This window comes from Natator depressus, chromosome 1 (assembly GCF_965152275.1).
Source record: "Natator depressus isolate rNatDep1 chromosome 1, rNatDep2.hap1, whole genome shotgun sequence".
Classification (NCBI taxonomy): Eukaryota; Metazoa; Chordata; order Testudines; family Cheloniidae; genus Natator; species Natator depressus.
In genome coordinates this window covers 23,662,458-23,678,233 of record NC_134234.1, presented here as the reverse complement: position 1 = coordinate 23,678,233, position 15,776 = coordinate 23,662,458, and the positions used below count along the sequence as shown (strand labels likewise).

At 38.3% G+C, this 15,776-nt stretch overlaps 1 protein-coding gene across 1 annotated transcript in view; it reads right to left on the bottom strand.

The window, feature by feature from the left end:
• TMEM135 (transmembrane protein 135) overlaps window positions 1-15,776 on the bottom strand; it is a 364,456-nt gene that overhangs the window by 8,015 nt on the left and 340,665 nt on the right. Inside the window, exons 8-12 of the mRNA XM_074956363.1 lie at window positions 15,174-15,320; window positions 11,900-11,969; window positions 6,088-6,255; window positions 3,529-3,592; window positions 1,510-1,586 (exon numbers count right to left, since the gene is read on the bottom strand). Coding sequence (XP_074812464.1) covers window positions 1,510-1,586; window positions 3,529-3,592; window positions 6,088-6,255; window positions 11,900-11,969; window positions 15,174-15,320 — 526 coding nt within the window. The remainder of the gene's footprint in view (window positions 1-1,509; window positions 1,587-3,528; window positions 3,593-6,087; window positions 6,256-11,899; window positions 11,970-15,173; window positions 15,321-15,776) is intronic.

Below are 15,776 nucleotides of genomic sequence, written 5' to 3'. Positions count from 1 at the left end.
CTCTGTGATACGTGCTTCTTTTTAAAAAGAACAAAGCCAAACAAAGCGGTAAGTAGTCAAATACAATGGATATTTTGCTACCCTTAAACAACTCCAAATCACATACTTTCTTTTTGAGAAAACATTTAAAGTTTATTTTCTTGAACACAGCTTGACCTTTCAAGCAGCACACGCCTCTTTGGTCAGTTACCCTTGGCTTGTATAATATGGTAAAAGAAGTAAAAACTGAAATAAACCCATGCAGTATTTTTGTTATTTCATTGCAGCCACAATGTCTCAGAGTAAAGTCCAGAGAAAACCATCAGCAATACAGCATAACCTTTTATTTATTATAAATGGAGCCCTGAAGTACGTAGAACTAATACAACAGGGAGAACTCTATGGGACTGAGTTGTGTTGACATATCATTACGTAAACCACCCTCAGAATTTGACTCTGGATTGTAAGGAACATGTAGGACCACATTACATGTTTCTCTTTGTTTCACATTTCATCTTATTCTTCACATTTTTCTCTCTCTTTTCTTTAAAGCAAATTCATAGCTGGCAAAGGAGCTGGATTAACAGTGTTAGAGATTGGAGTCCTGGAGGTGAGTCGAAGGAAGTGGCAATGGTTCGGGGTCTTGGCATAATGGGCAGACACTATCAGTTTATCCCAGCGGGGCTGCTAGAGGAAGAGCCATGAATAACTCATGATTTCATAGAAAAATCACAGTGAAACTTAAAAAAAGACTCCAAAGAGTGAGCTCCCCTTTTCTTTCCCAATTCACATATTCATAAACTATGACTATAAATATGGGTGTATGAACAATCCCTGAGTTGTTGTTTGCATAGGCAGTCACTCTTCATTTTTACTTTTTCCCAGGCTAACATAATTTTAATAGCTCATAGAAAACAGAATGGACTTTCAGACCTCAAAAAAAATAATAATAAAAAAAAAAAAAAAAAGCAATGTAACTGGTGGTCACTTTCCAGGTTAAAATTTGATCAATTAAAGCAAACAGGAAAGCAATTTAATCTGCATGCTAAAACCAAAACTATATTGAGTTACCATAATTCATAATTCAGACTAATGCCAAAATCAGAGAACAGAGGCAGGAAGTCAGCTGTAGGTTTTGGCAATAAATCTGAAGGGAAGGACTAGTTTTGATTTATGGTTTTGGTGGAAATTGACAAAATGCACATTCTTGGAACTTTCATATTTGAAATTCTGCAAAGGCAATGCAGAGGGGGCTACCAAAAAGGAAATTAGGGGGAGATGAGGGGGAAAATATGTGCAGATAAATGGATAAACTGTTAGACTTAGTTCTGGAAAGGAGGGCTATAAAGGAAATGAGACCACAGGACTGAGCCATCACTTGGGCACATGTCTGGTATAATGGAGCATTGTTGTACAATCTCACATTACATTTGCTCTTTTGGCCAACGCTTGTAACATTTGTTTTCTTCCTCCGCTCTGTTACAACAGCTAAGAAGAAACACACTGGAACTAGCAGTGTACCTTACTTACCTCCACTAGTTTGGAAGCCAGGTACATGGAGATAGTAGTGCTTTTGTAAAACATCATAGAAACTCCTGCCAGGGATCCTGCAACAGTTAGAAAACAAAATTATTGGTAAGAGCCTCAACTATTTCCTTGCTATTGCTCAACACAGTTCTGACATTATACAAACTTGTGACTTTCTCTATTAGCATCTATTACATCCAATGTTCAGTGATGTTTCTGTAGTGCATATGAAAGGGTCTTTTATGCTTTTTAGAAAGGACAGACTCCTGTAATTTTGAAACTGGGAGCCAAATCTTTAGCCCCGTAACCAGCTTCCTGGCCCCAAATCTCCCCCCCCCCCCCCCGAACTGGTCCAGAGGATCCATACAGCAGTGGATGCTCTGGACCTGACTCTACACACCCACATCCCTGCTGCACAGTGGGTGCACAGGGAGCAGCACTGTGCACCACGCAGACAGTGCATACTTTGTACATACTCACTTCCCACCCCATCACAGCACAGTAGAACTGCATCAGTTCTACTGCCCAGGGATGTTCTTTGGCTCCAGCGGAAGGGCCAGGTTCTGTCCCTCTTTTTAAATGAACATGCTAATGTATACAGAGCAAGTTCTATTAGACATTGGGAAAGATCAAAATAAAAAAGACAACCTTACTCTTGTGCCAAGTACAATTTATTGCCCTTGATGCTAAACACAAACAATGCAAGTATAATTTATAAAAGGAAACTTCAGAACAAAAGTATTGCATTTACATTAAACCACCTAAACGCTGGTTTTCATTTCAACACAAGCTTCACATTTACTTTCCTGTTCTAAAAGCACTTAGAAATTCCAGAATAGGAACTCGGGACAGACTTCCAAATGCTCTCCAGTAATATTTCACAGTATATGGTGCTTTTCATCCTAAGTATCCTAAGGTGCTTTATAAATGATGGGGTAAATGGTGTTCTCTGTTGTGTGCATACGCTGTGGGGAGAAGAGCATGCACATGAAGTCTAAGTTGAAGTGTCGGAGTAAGACAGGATGTCTAGTGCTACGCTGGGGAACTGGTTAAGTGGCCATCAGCACACAATGGTTCCAAGGGTTAGCCTGCTGGACTCCTGGCCTCATGTGCAGATGATGGAATGTACTGCACAAACAAAAGCGGTTACACGCAAGCTATGTGCTGTCCTACGTATGCTATCAAGATGGCTTGATGACCTCCTTTTCCTCCTGCAATGCAGCTCCTAAAGTGTAATGGCAGGATTTTGCTCTCTATGGGTAGGTTTACACTGCAAGCAAAGATGTGCTTGTAGCATGGGCAGGTATATCATGCTAGCTGTAATCTGCCTAGCATGGATAACAACATTAGTACAGACGTGGTGGCACAGGATTCAGCATGGGCTAGCTGCTACCGTACAAACCCTGCAGGGACCTTGGGTATGTGCTCGGGTTGTTCGCCCACACTAAAGTGCATGCTTCCTTCTCTAAACTACCATTCTTGTCTGTTCTAGCTACATTAAAGCTAGATTAGGTATGCCTATCCATGCTACAATCACATCTCTTCTTGATGTGTAGAAATACTCTATGTGGTACTTACACACTCCCTGAAGGGGAAGGCAGAAGTTATCCGGATAACCAGGCTTGCTGCCCTGGGTGCCAACTTCCAGGGGATGCCGTGCTGCTCAGCCCCCACCCCTTTTTTTTTGCACTCCACTGACTGACTGCCCGCTCTTTTTTTGTTGTTTTTTTTCCAACCTCTTGGATTTTTAAGGCTTCATTCATTAGGATTGGGATTCAGGTTATGTCCTTTAGAAGGAAGAAAGTCTGTTTCACAAACACACACACACACACACCCACCCATCAGGATTTGAACCTGTGGTTCCAGTAAGTCTAGGTGTTTTAGAGCTGCTGCTAGAGACTCAGCCATTCCTTCTGGCTAAGCAACAATAGCTTGTTTATATTTATGCATTTAATCCAACCTTTTAAATCTAATGACAATATTACTGACTTGGGCACTATCCACTTCTTCTCATGGACTTACCTGCTATAAGAGCATGAAGTTCATCATCCAGGTTTCGTACCCAGCGCAGGAAGCAACTAGTACCCTGCATTTGTGGGGGAAATACAATAGCCTTGGTTAGTGCTTTATTTAAAATGTTATTATTTTGGGGTTACATTACAGTATAATCCAATAATAATGTATAAACATATATATAAGGTATTCATGAAGGATCAACAACCACCTCATTAACAATTGAGCCGACTGCTACTATACACATTTATAAGGCACCCATCACTGGGGTTCCTGGGTTCACTTTATGTATTTTAGATTAGGAGCAAACTAAATTTTCTGAACATTCGGGAGCATATACTGTGTGATCAATCAAACTAACCTTAAACTTACTCTGAAGGGAGAGGGGAAAATCCACCTGCTGTCTGATCACTGTCCACATATTTGGAGCAGCTTAATTTGCTGATCAATCTCTCCCCTCCCCTGTTCAGCTGTGAAGAACAAGAGTAGCCAAAGAGGGTGGGAGGGGTAGAGGAGGGTGACTTTGGTTGACCTCCACAAGGGCCAGAACACCCCCCAGTTCCTCATGTGTCCACCCAACAGGCCCACGATGTTTTGATAAATCAGGGCTCCCAGTAACCTAAAGAGCAACTTTAAAGTTTTGCAAATAGCTAAAAGTCCCAATGGAATTGCGGTGTTGTTGTTGCCATGTTGGTTCCATGACACAAGAGACCAGGTGGGTGAGGTAATCTTTGATTGGACCAACTTCTGTTGGTGGAATGGACAAGCTTTCAAGATACACAGAGCTTGTCCTCAGATCTCATTGTCCTAGTGGAATTCCAAGTAACCTGTTGTTATTATGAGCAATTCATAGACCTGTAGAGATTAAGGCCAGAAGGAACCATTAGCATAGATACTCTAGCCTTACCTCCTGTACAGCACAGGTCATTAACTTTCACCTAGTTACCCTTGTATTGAGCCCCAAAATTTGTCTTTGACTGAAGCATAACTTGTGTTTGACAAAAGTATATCTTCTAAAAAGCATCTGAAGATATCAAGATTTTTGAAGTGGTCCATGATGTGTCCTCACTGCATCTTGTATTCCATTTTTTTGGCTTGCAATAAGTGAGTGGTTAGAAGGTACTATACAAGATCTGCTTACGTTACACTATGCTTAGTAGGTGAGGTATAGATGTGGTTCTCTGTGACATATCTCAAAGCAGAAATAAAAAACTATGTAACACACATTCAACATGCAGTCACCCTTCAACATTAAAAACATCAGGCAGAATATTTCACCCTTTATAAACTCCAGTAAAAGATTTGAGTAGCTGTCATTTTTGAAAACTCTCAACAGCTCATTTGTGCAGTTCTACCAAAATTTTTAATCCCGGTAATTAACAATTACTTGTGTCTAATTCTAGCCACTTTAAATTAAAAGTGAAATTCTGTTTTCTTGCTTTGCAGCTGGTAACAGTTGATTACAAAAGTAAGACAGTAGTTTGTAGCTTTTGAATACTCACATACTTATGTCTGAATAAGCAATAGAAATATTGTTCATTTGGTTAAGGATATGAAATTGCTATGGTTACATCAACATTTGAGTATTGCAGCATGCTCTGCGTGTGGCTATAGGTTGGGCCAGATTCTCAGCTGGTGTAAATCAATATAATTCAGTTGATTTCAAGGGAGCTGCAGTAATCTACATCAGCTGACAATCCAGTCTACATCAGTTTAGAATCTGGAACTGGAGTAGAAGGTGGCTTCCCAATTGGTGAGTGGAGTGTCATAGGAGTAGCACAAGACACTTTATCCTACAATTTTTTGCTGGTAGCTTCAAGGTTGTACAAGGAGGAGGGTGAAAAATTGTTCACCTTAAGCGCTGAGGATAGGATATGAAGCAATGGGCTTACATTGCAGCAAGGGCAGTTTAGGTTAGACATTAGGAAAAACAACCTGTAAGCGTAGTGAACATTCCAAAAACTACCTAGGGTGGTTGTGGAATCTCCATCATTGTCTAACCTGTTCTTAAAACCTCCAAACACCTGTCAGGACTGGTCTACTTAGTCCTGCTTTGAGTGCAGGGGATTGGACTAGATGACCTACTGAGGTTCCTTCCAGTCCTACACTTCTATGATTCTAAGGTAGAATTGAAGATGTTAGCTTTGAGCTAAAAAACCCTAAGTGGCCTGGGAGATGCCTACTTGAAAAAGAGCCTCTTTTCATGGGCAATACTGTCTCTCCTGCAGACAATAGAGTCTCCTCCATATAACAGAAAGGGCTGCTGACACCATCCGTTTCACTTTAGAATTCACTCTTCTCTAGGTCTGAAATTGCTCAAATCCACTCACTTTCAGGACATACTGCAAATCTCATCTGTTTTTTTGAGCACTCGTGGGGAGAATGGAAGAGCAGATCCTGAGCTTGGGCATTGGCTTGACATTTATGATTTGATTACAGCTAGACTTTGTTATGGGCTGAGGGTCTGTACAATGTCAGAATGTTTAAGTAAAGATGGGGGGGCTTTTTTGTTATTTTCGAAATCAACATAAATATATGATACTAAGTTTTCAATGTTTCTGCACTTACTTTGTATATACTGACAAAAGATCCCAGAAAGGCTCCAAGCTGGAAGTTTTCTTTGTTATAGAATAGAGAAAGCAGCCGGGAAGGTTTTGTAAATAGATGCCTGAACGCTGATGGGATTCGAAGGCAACACTGGATCAGGTAACCAACACTAAACATTCTAATGAAGCCCTGGAGGAAAAGTTAAGAAACAGCAACTTTAAAAAAAAATGGCAAAAAACATGAGCTACACGAGTGTGCTCATAGCTTATTTTTGAAATGCAGCATTTTAAAAGCCCACTTTGTTGACATTATCTGAAATGTACCCTCCCTTCTTGGAACTTGAAACTAGCTTTTTGAACTAACTTCCCTGTAAAATAACTAAGGAAATAGAATCCTAGACCGCCTAGATTGACTGTCTTTCTTTTAACTTAAATGGATACTTAAAAGGTCTCAAAGGACACACACTATCTCTACTCCAAAATTCTGTTCCTTGAAACAGTCCTGATGGCTTAATTTCCAAATTATTCTCTCCCCGCCTTCAACCACAATTGGGTATGGAAAGGAAAACAATGTGGTGAAGAAAATAAGCCACATACTCAAACATCTGGAAGAAGTGCTAAGGGAGGGGAAAAGCCCATAACAAAACAAAGTCCTTTCAGAAAATGTGTGAATTAGACAGTGACAGTGACTCCTTGGCATGTTCTCTCAACAAACAACCAACCTGGAGGCTTTTCAAAGTCTGCTATGAAGAAAGTGCAAACCCAGAAGAGATCATGTGCAGAACTATTAAAAAAGACAAACACAGGCTCATATGAAATTCTTCCTACTGCTCCACCCTAAAAGGCTGATATGTCTCAGAGTTTGTTTTGTAAAGTGCCATAATTGAGATTGGGTTGGTTCTTTCGTTCTAAATTCTTTTCTTTTTCTGTTTCTTGTAATTTTCTCAAAAGTTTCTTATGCTTATTCTTAGCCCACAGGTAACCATCTCTGAAAAGTCTGAAGAAAATCTGTCCACTCATTTAAAAAAAATCATCCAAGTGTCAGGAAAAAAAGCTTCAGCCTTTAAGAAAATTATTTAGAGGCTTCTTTTTTCTTCTTCTTTTAACGGTTTGATAATTTAAGAACAGTTGGTTTTAAAGCATAAATCTAGGTATTTATCACTGTCTCTCCAAATAGCAAAAAATGCTTTCTTGGTTGGAAACATTTCATTTGAAAGTACCTGAACATCGTGTGCTGAGCACTGGTAGTACATTCTTACTGAATTAAGCAGGCCTCTGAGTGGGATGTTCCAAATGTTCAAGGTTTCTGTTATTTGTTTATAAAACCATTGGGCAGAGGACTGAAATTAGCAATCTGTCCAATTCAGAAATTAAAAATCTGTGCATCATACAAAACATTTTAATCCCTCATAAAGAGTCCCAAAACTTTATTCTGGTTAAACATCATCAGCAACACCCATTTCTTGCAACAATAATATTCCATAACTTTTTACTTATGAAACTGTTTATGAAACAAAGTAAGTGGGGTACAACAGTTAAATAACAATGTTTGGAAGTGGATGGACAGTATTAGTGCATTCCGGAATAAGTGTATTGTGTCTTTTACAATGGTGCTAGTGAAAAGGCAGTAGCCAGATGTATGAAATAGCTCCTATGTCTCCCTCGCATGTGGCTTTAAAAGCTAAGTAAATTATATCCTCTGGGGAACTTTTATCTCATATTTTCTAAATAGTTTATATCACAGTGAGGTGTGATCATATAATGAAAACCTCTATTTCAAAGTTTATGGGCAAGGCAGAATTAAATTTACTCCGTGAATCTTAATTCTGAATTTTCTGACTTTTGTGTAATTAAAATGTCAAATTTAAGATGAATTTAGATTATGTAAAATTATGGGAAGTTTTACAATAGTCACAAACATAGGACAAAAAACATTTTTATAAACAAAAAACTCAGAGCCCTCACTTTTCACCCACCAAAAGAAAAAGGGATTTTAGTTCTGATGGACTAGAACACGACATTGTATTATGCTGTTCCAATCTGCAAACTGTCTAGCACATGAGTAACTCATGAACAAGTCCCATTGAAATGTGTGGATTTGCAGGATTAGGGCCTTAGCTCTCGTGTGCAGCGAACAGTAGCAAAACATATAAATACTGAATCTTTATCATTAGTTCAGTGAGCAATAAGGAGACAATATAACAAGTACTTTATAGCTGATTTGCATTACCTGTAGTCACACAAAAAATTCAGTTTTGTAAATTATAAGATCATCAATTATCACTTTTATTCTCCATAGAAAGATATCAGATCACAGGCAAATGAATGGGGGAAAAGAAAAATATAAAAAATACACAAAAGAGGGAAATTAATATACACTGAAATCTCTATATTAAACCTTTCCTTATGAACAATCTATGTTGCAGAAATTTTATGATTTGGTTACGAAGAGCCAGAAATAGCAGTGCAATTAAATTACACATCTGCAAAAATCATCTGAGGAATTCAGTTTTTTTAAAAAGATTCTTTAAAAATATCTTGATAGTATTAAAACTCAATTCTCCAAATGTATATATTCAAAACAGAGTTCAGTAATATACCAGAAGTCAGATAAATTGTAGCAATGTTTCCAAATAGTATTAAATCTATCAATTTTTTAATAAATTTGCTTTCAAATTAAATGTAGAATCATTTACAAATTGAACTGTTCGGTATAGTATCCCACATCTCTTGAAAGAATAATAAAATAAAATAAAATAAAACAGATTGTAACCACTGGAGTATTCTCCTAATTTTCTTCTAGTCACCACAATTACCAGGTAAACTGTATTGGTCATCTGCTGTTATCATCAACATTGGCACAGAGAAACTGCAGTTCATCATTTTAGGTACGCACTGTTGGCTAACATATATCTTCATTTAAATTAGCTGCTGGAATCAAGTGGATCAAAGGAGAAAGGGAAGGCTCTTCAAATGCCTTTGTTAGACTAGACAACCCTTCACAGAACTCTACAGAGCCAAGACACCCAGATTATTTCAAATTCTAAGTGAAGTTTATGAAAATGAGGTGATTCACTAGCCGGCTATCAAAGATAAAGATAAAAGGCTACTGCAGGTTAAACTAGCTGGCTAATATGTGTCTAAATATGGAGAAGGAAAGAGAAAAGAGAATGTGATAGAAATGTATGCATAACTATGATAATAGGAAGACAAGCAATGGTAAGGGAAAATATAATACAGAGGAAAACTTGGCATTATCACGGATAGTTCTCAGAAAATATCTGCTCAAACTAAAAGAATGTTAGGAACCATTAGGAAAGGGACAGATAAGAAGACAGAAAATGTCATAATGCCACTGTATAAATCCATGGCACACCCACATCTTGAATACTGTGTGTAGTTCTGGTTGCACCACTTCAAAAAAGATGTATCAGAATTGGAAATGGTAGAGAGAAGGGCAACAAAAATGACTAGCGGTATGGAACAGCTTCCATGAGGAGAGATTGAAAAGATTGGGACTGTTCACCTTGGAAAAGAGATAACTAAGGGGGGATCTGATAAAGGTCTACACAATAATGAATTGTGTGAGAAAGTGACTAGGGAAGTGTTATTTACCCCTTCACATAACACAAGAACCAGAGGTCATCTGATGAAATTAATAGGCAGCAGATTAAAAACAAACATAAGGAAGTACTTCACACAACGCACAGTCAACCTGTGGAAATCGTTACCAGGGAATGTTCTGAAGGCCAAAAGTATAACTGGGTTCAAAGAAGAATGAGATAAATTCACGGAGACTAGGTCCATCACTGGCTAATAGCCAAGATGGTTAGGGATGCAATCCCATGCTCTGAGTATCCCTCAACCTCTGACCGTTAGAAGCTGGAACTGGATGACAAGGGATGGATCACTTGATAAATTGCCGTGTTCTGTTCACTGCCTCTGAAGCATCTGACATGGGCCACTGTTGGAAGCAGAACACAGGACTAAATGGACCATTGGTTTGACCCAGTATGGCCATTCTTACGTTTGTTAAGGTAAATAAATTGAGCTCCTTGAGTCTATCACTATAAGGCAGGTTATCTAATCCTTTAATCATTCTTATGGGTCTTCTCTGAATCCTCTATAATTTATCAACATCCTTCTTGAATTGTTGACACCATAATTGGACATGGTATTCCAGCAGCAGTCACATGAGGGCCAAATACAGAGGTAAAATAACCTCTCTACTTCTACTCAAGATTCCCCTGTTTATGCATCCAAAGATCACATTAGCCCTTTTGGCCACAGTGTTACACTGGGAGCTCATGTTCAGCTGATTATCCACCCTGACTCCCAAATCTTTTTCAGAGTCACTGCTTCCTACATCCTGTAAGTGTGGCCCTACATCCTTTGTTCCTAGATGTATACATTTACATTTAACTATAAAGTTGTGCAACAGCTAACCACATGTTGTCTTAACTTAGGCCCTGATCATACAAACACTTATGCACATGCTAACGTTACTACAATGTTAAGTCCAACTGAAGACATGGAATTTTATAGAATTTATACATTAGGCACCCAATTTTGAAAATTCTGGTGAAAATAATAAAAAAAATAGGTGCTGAATGGTTCTCTCTTTTCTCATCCCAAGGGGGGAAAGGTATTTTCTGTTAGTTATTCTAGTTGTGTTGTTTTTATGTTTAGTCACTTTATCTTTAGTAAAAAAAAAAATTGTTACAATTATTCTGAATATTTTGTAAATATTTTATTACACATTCCCAGATCTATTCAGCAAAATACTTCACGTCCCACAGACTTCAATGGAACTTCAGCACATACTTAAATACTTTGTTGAATCAGAGGCTAACACTGTCACTAAGTTTGCTAAAATATTGCATAGTTCAAAGAAGAAGTAACAAAATAATATTGAACAAGATACTGAACTGTGTAAATATAAGAAAATAACTATTGTACTATACCTCCTCTAAAGCTTTATCTTAATGTAGCGAGCCTTGCCATCAAAAAACCAAAAGAGATAAATTCTAACAAAATGCACTATTTTTAATGGGGGAAAAAAAGCATTTTAAAGATAAAATATAGCAGAAGCATCCGTAAAAGCTAAACCGCCTAGCTATCAATTTTTGCTTCTCCAAAAATAAAAAATGTAGATTATTAAAAGATCAAGTTCTGCTGAAGTTTCACCCAAAACTAGGACCATGTAGCAGGTTGTCCCACCTGTGCCAATCTTCTCCACACAGTACTCCTCTGAAAAAATGCCCATAAAAATGGCCATATTATGGAGGAGGCTAATTCATGCCACTGGACATAGACAGCTCTCTCTGTCTGCAGCAACTGTGGACAATCTCCCGTTACCCCTTAAAATAAATTAATAGACTAGCGAGTCCAAAATCAAACAACAGTGTGCCAGACATGCACAGCTGTATGTGTGCCACTGCTGATCTGTCTGCCCAGCACAGCACATTCCAGGTGCTTTATTTAGGATGTAGCTGCAAGTGGGATCAGTTACGAAGAGCCTCATGTAATTAAGCAAGTTTATTTTTTGCTGATCCATTTTTTTCCATTCACTTTAGGTTCTCAGATTATTGTATTGATCTACCATAGTAGTGTAGTTGAAAGAAAGAAAGATTCTTGTGCAGAAGATGGTTTTCACAAACTTATAACTGACTCTTTTTATTATGAAAAAGCATGACCAACAACAGACTTCAGAGGCTAAGACATATGGAATCTGCATTTGCCCATTGTAACTTACATATTCTTTTTCTGTACTAAACTTTATACGTTTTCACCAGTCTCTGTGAGTTTACAAAAAATGTCAGATTCCTACTTACTTTAATGCAATATGAGATGCAATTATCTTCATAATGTTTACAGCATCTATGTCTTGGACCATGTTTGCATCTGCAAAAGAAACAATGAAATCCATATTAACCAGAAGTTGGTTTTACTGTAATCTACTGGAGATTTTATAAACTTTCTCTTGCTAAAAATGTATACAATAGTCTCTTGCTATTTCCCCATTATTTATTTTGCATGTCACGTTTTGACACAGTCCTACATGACATTCTTGTAAGCAAACTAGGGAAATGCGGTCTAGATGAAATTACTATCAGGGGTTGCACAACATGTTAAAAGCTTGTACTCCTAGAGTACTCAATAGTTTGCTGTCAAACTGGGAGGGCCTATCCAATGGGGTCTCACAGGGGTCAGTCAGGGTCTGGTACTAGTTAATATTTTCATTAATGATTTGGATAATGGAGAGAAGAGTATGCTATACATTTGAAGATGACGCCAAGCTGGAAGAGGTTGTAAGCACTTTGGAGGACAGGACTGGAATTCAAAACAACTTGACAAATTGGAAAATTGGTCTGAAATCAACAAGATGAAATTCAAACAAGACAAGTATAAAGTACTACACTTAGGAAGGAAAAAATCAAACACACAACTAAAAATTGGTGAATAACTGACTAGATAATAGTAATGCTGAAAAGGATCTGGGGGTTACAGTGTATCACAAACTGAATATGAATCTACAATCTGACGCAGTTATAAAAAGGACTAATATCAATCTGAAGTGTATTAACAGGACTACTGTATGTAAGACACAGGGGGTAATTGTCCCAATTTTCCCGGCACTTATAAGGCCTCAGCTGGAGTATTGTGTTCAGTTCTGAGCACCACACTTTAGGAAAGATGATGTGGTCAAATTGGAGAGAGTCCAGAGAAGAGCAACAAAAATGATAAAAGGTTTAGAAAACCTGACCTATGAGGAAAGGTTAAAAAACTGGGTATCTTTAGTCTTGAGAAAAGAAAACGGAGGGGGGACCTGATAACAGTCTTCACATATGTTAAGGGCTGTTATGAAGAGAATAGGGATCAATTGTTCTTCACGTCCACTGAAGGCAACACAAGAAGTAATGGGCTTAATCTGTAGCAAGGGAGGTTTAGGTTAGATATTAGGGAAAATATCCTAACTATATGGGAAGTTAAGCACTGGAAGAGGATTCCAGGGGAGGTTGTGGAATCCCCATCATTGGATGTTAAGAACAGGTTGGACAAACACCTGTCAGGGATGGTCGAGGTATAATTGGTCCTGCCTTTGCACAGGAGGCTGAATTAGATAACCTCTTGAAGTCCTGTCCAACCCTACATTGCTATGATTCAATTGTAAGGCACTGTGTACTTTTATGAAGTCATCAAAGTACTGTACTAATAAAACAGTACTTTATTAGTATTTCAGAAGTACACATACATGTATTTTGACCCAATCCTCTTTTCCATGCTAAGCTTGGGTAAACGGTCTATGCCTATGAATTCCCCATTGTGGCCTATGGGAAGGAATTGTGAATCATCCCTCCAAGGCCATAGAGCTGTAGCTGGGCCATTCTGCAGCCTATGATCACTGACACTCTCTCCCACATCCACCCATAGTAGACTGATGTTGCTGTTTTGGCCAGGGATCCACTGGCTATACTGCAATCCCTCCCTATACCATCTTGTGGGCCTACTGGAGGGAACTGCAGAGGCCTCTCTCAACCATGACCATTCCAGTGCAGTGTAGTTCTGTCAGTTTCACTGTGGTATAGATTTTCTGTGGCCCTTACTTGGGATTAGGGTTTGGCTCAAAGCATAAAGAGGAGATGATTTTAGGGAGGATGGGATGTGTGGATTTTACAGTAATTAGACTCGTATGACACAGAATTAAAGGTTTCAGAGTAGCAGCCGCGTTAGTCTGTATTCGCAAAAAGAAAAGGAGTACTTGTGGCACCTTAGAGACTAACAAATTTATTTGAGGAAAGTCATTTCATACTAGCTCTAAAAATGATATTTTCTTGTAGTCAATTATTTGTGGTTTAATAGAAAATAAATCACATAATTTATATACTGTGTCAAATATCCTGGAAGCTTTGAATCATGTATTGTAAAGTATATTGGCCATAAATCATCCACAAGGTTAGTTTAGCAAAAATTGTAACGAGAACGTGATCAGGTTACAGACATTTAGAATCAATTATATCTGAAAGGAAACATATGGAAGAGAAACTTGAGAAAGTATTAGGATTAAAAATGCAATGGTTTTTGAATGTAGGGGAAGAGGGAGTTTGGAAATCCCAAAGGAAGTATACTCCTCATTTGTTAATCATTTAGCCTTCTAACGTTGAACAAATACATTTTGGCTAGAGGGGCACTGATCATACCTCACTATTTTCAATTAGTTCATGTCAAGGGTATTTAAAACAAAATAGGTATGAGGAACAAGAAAGGGATTGGCCTTCTAGCTATCCCTTAGCTCAATGCTGGAGGTAAGTGTTTCTTTCTATTTGAAGGGCTTTCACTCTGAAATAAGCACTCTTCACCACCCCTTTCACAACATGGAATACTTAGAACATCTGTTTTGTTACTGACTGTCAGGAACATACTGTAATAAGGACCTAGTCCTAAAAAGGGGGCTGAACACTTTTCTCTCCCATAGAAGTAAATAGGAGCTGAGAGTGCTCAACCCACCTACTCCTATTTGTGTGGGTTCGCTATAAATGATGAGGAAGGAGGCTTCGGCTATGCTTGATTTACCATCACCAGAAGTATTACAATCGAGATTTAGCTAGTGCTTCACCTGTAGACTTATACTGCAGTAATGCTGGATTTGGGACACAGAAGGTCAACCGTATTACCAAATGAAGAAGGGACAGGTAGGTGATGGAGGCTTGCTGTCCCACTTCAAAACCTGTGTCTATGGGAGAAAACAAGGGGTTTAAGGCTCTCCCAATGATTTTTGCTGCAGATGAGAGGACAGAATAGAAGCTGACCCAGAACTTCCCTGCCAAAGTGGGGGGTAGATGAAGGCTGTTACCTAGTTAGTGAATTGTATATCTTAAGTAATATGAGCTAATGCTAATAAATAGGTTTATCTTTGTTTTACTTTGTTTTTAATAATAGCTCACCATTTTGTTATTGTTGTTAATCAATAAAAGAAATACAAATCAAAAATAGCATGAAACACTGTTGTTATATAAAATGGAATGAGCACGTGTGAAACTGAGTAAAATAAAAAGGAATCAATTAGGGTTTGGGTTCGTTTTTTTTTTTTTGTTTTTTTGGACTCACACTTTGTCCACAAGTTTCTTTGTTAGAGCTATTATGTTCATTCGCCGCGATACTTCTTCCCGGTGCTTTATTTTTCTGTCTATTTTTGAAAATGCTACTTCTGGTGAAAATGAATGTGTGGGAATTTCTTCTTTACCTACAATGAATCTGGAAGGAAAAGGAAAACACAAGGCAATTATATTTGTTACTTAAAAAGCAAATAAAAAACCGAAGTCTTTAAAAATGGATTCCACAGAGTAGTGTTAATAATTTTCCGCACCTTACAGCTCTTCTTTTGAGCACGGCCTGAGATCCCAACTTTAGGAGGCAGGCAAGTGTCATTATCCCCATATTACCAAAAGCAACACAGGATCAGAGAAGTTGCACAAGGAAATGTCTGGCAGAGCTAGGAATAAAACCCAAGTTTCTAATATGACAGACACAAGACTTAATCATGCACTGCATCACATATGGACATGCTGTGTCTACATGCCTCCTATGGTGCCTGTAAAATGGAGCCACTCCTGTATTCCCAGAGTACTCTGTAAATATAAACCACCATTAACAAACATACAGGACCCAGGACAAAACACAGTAGCAATGGATTTCTGCTTATTCCCAGTA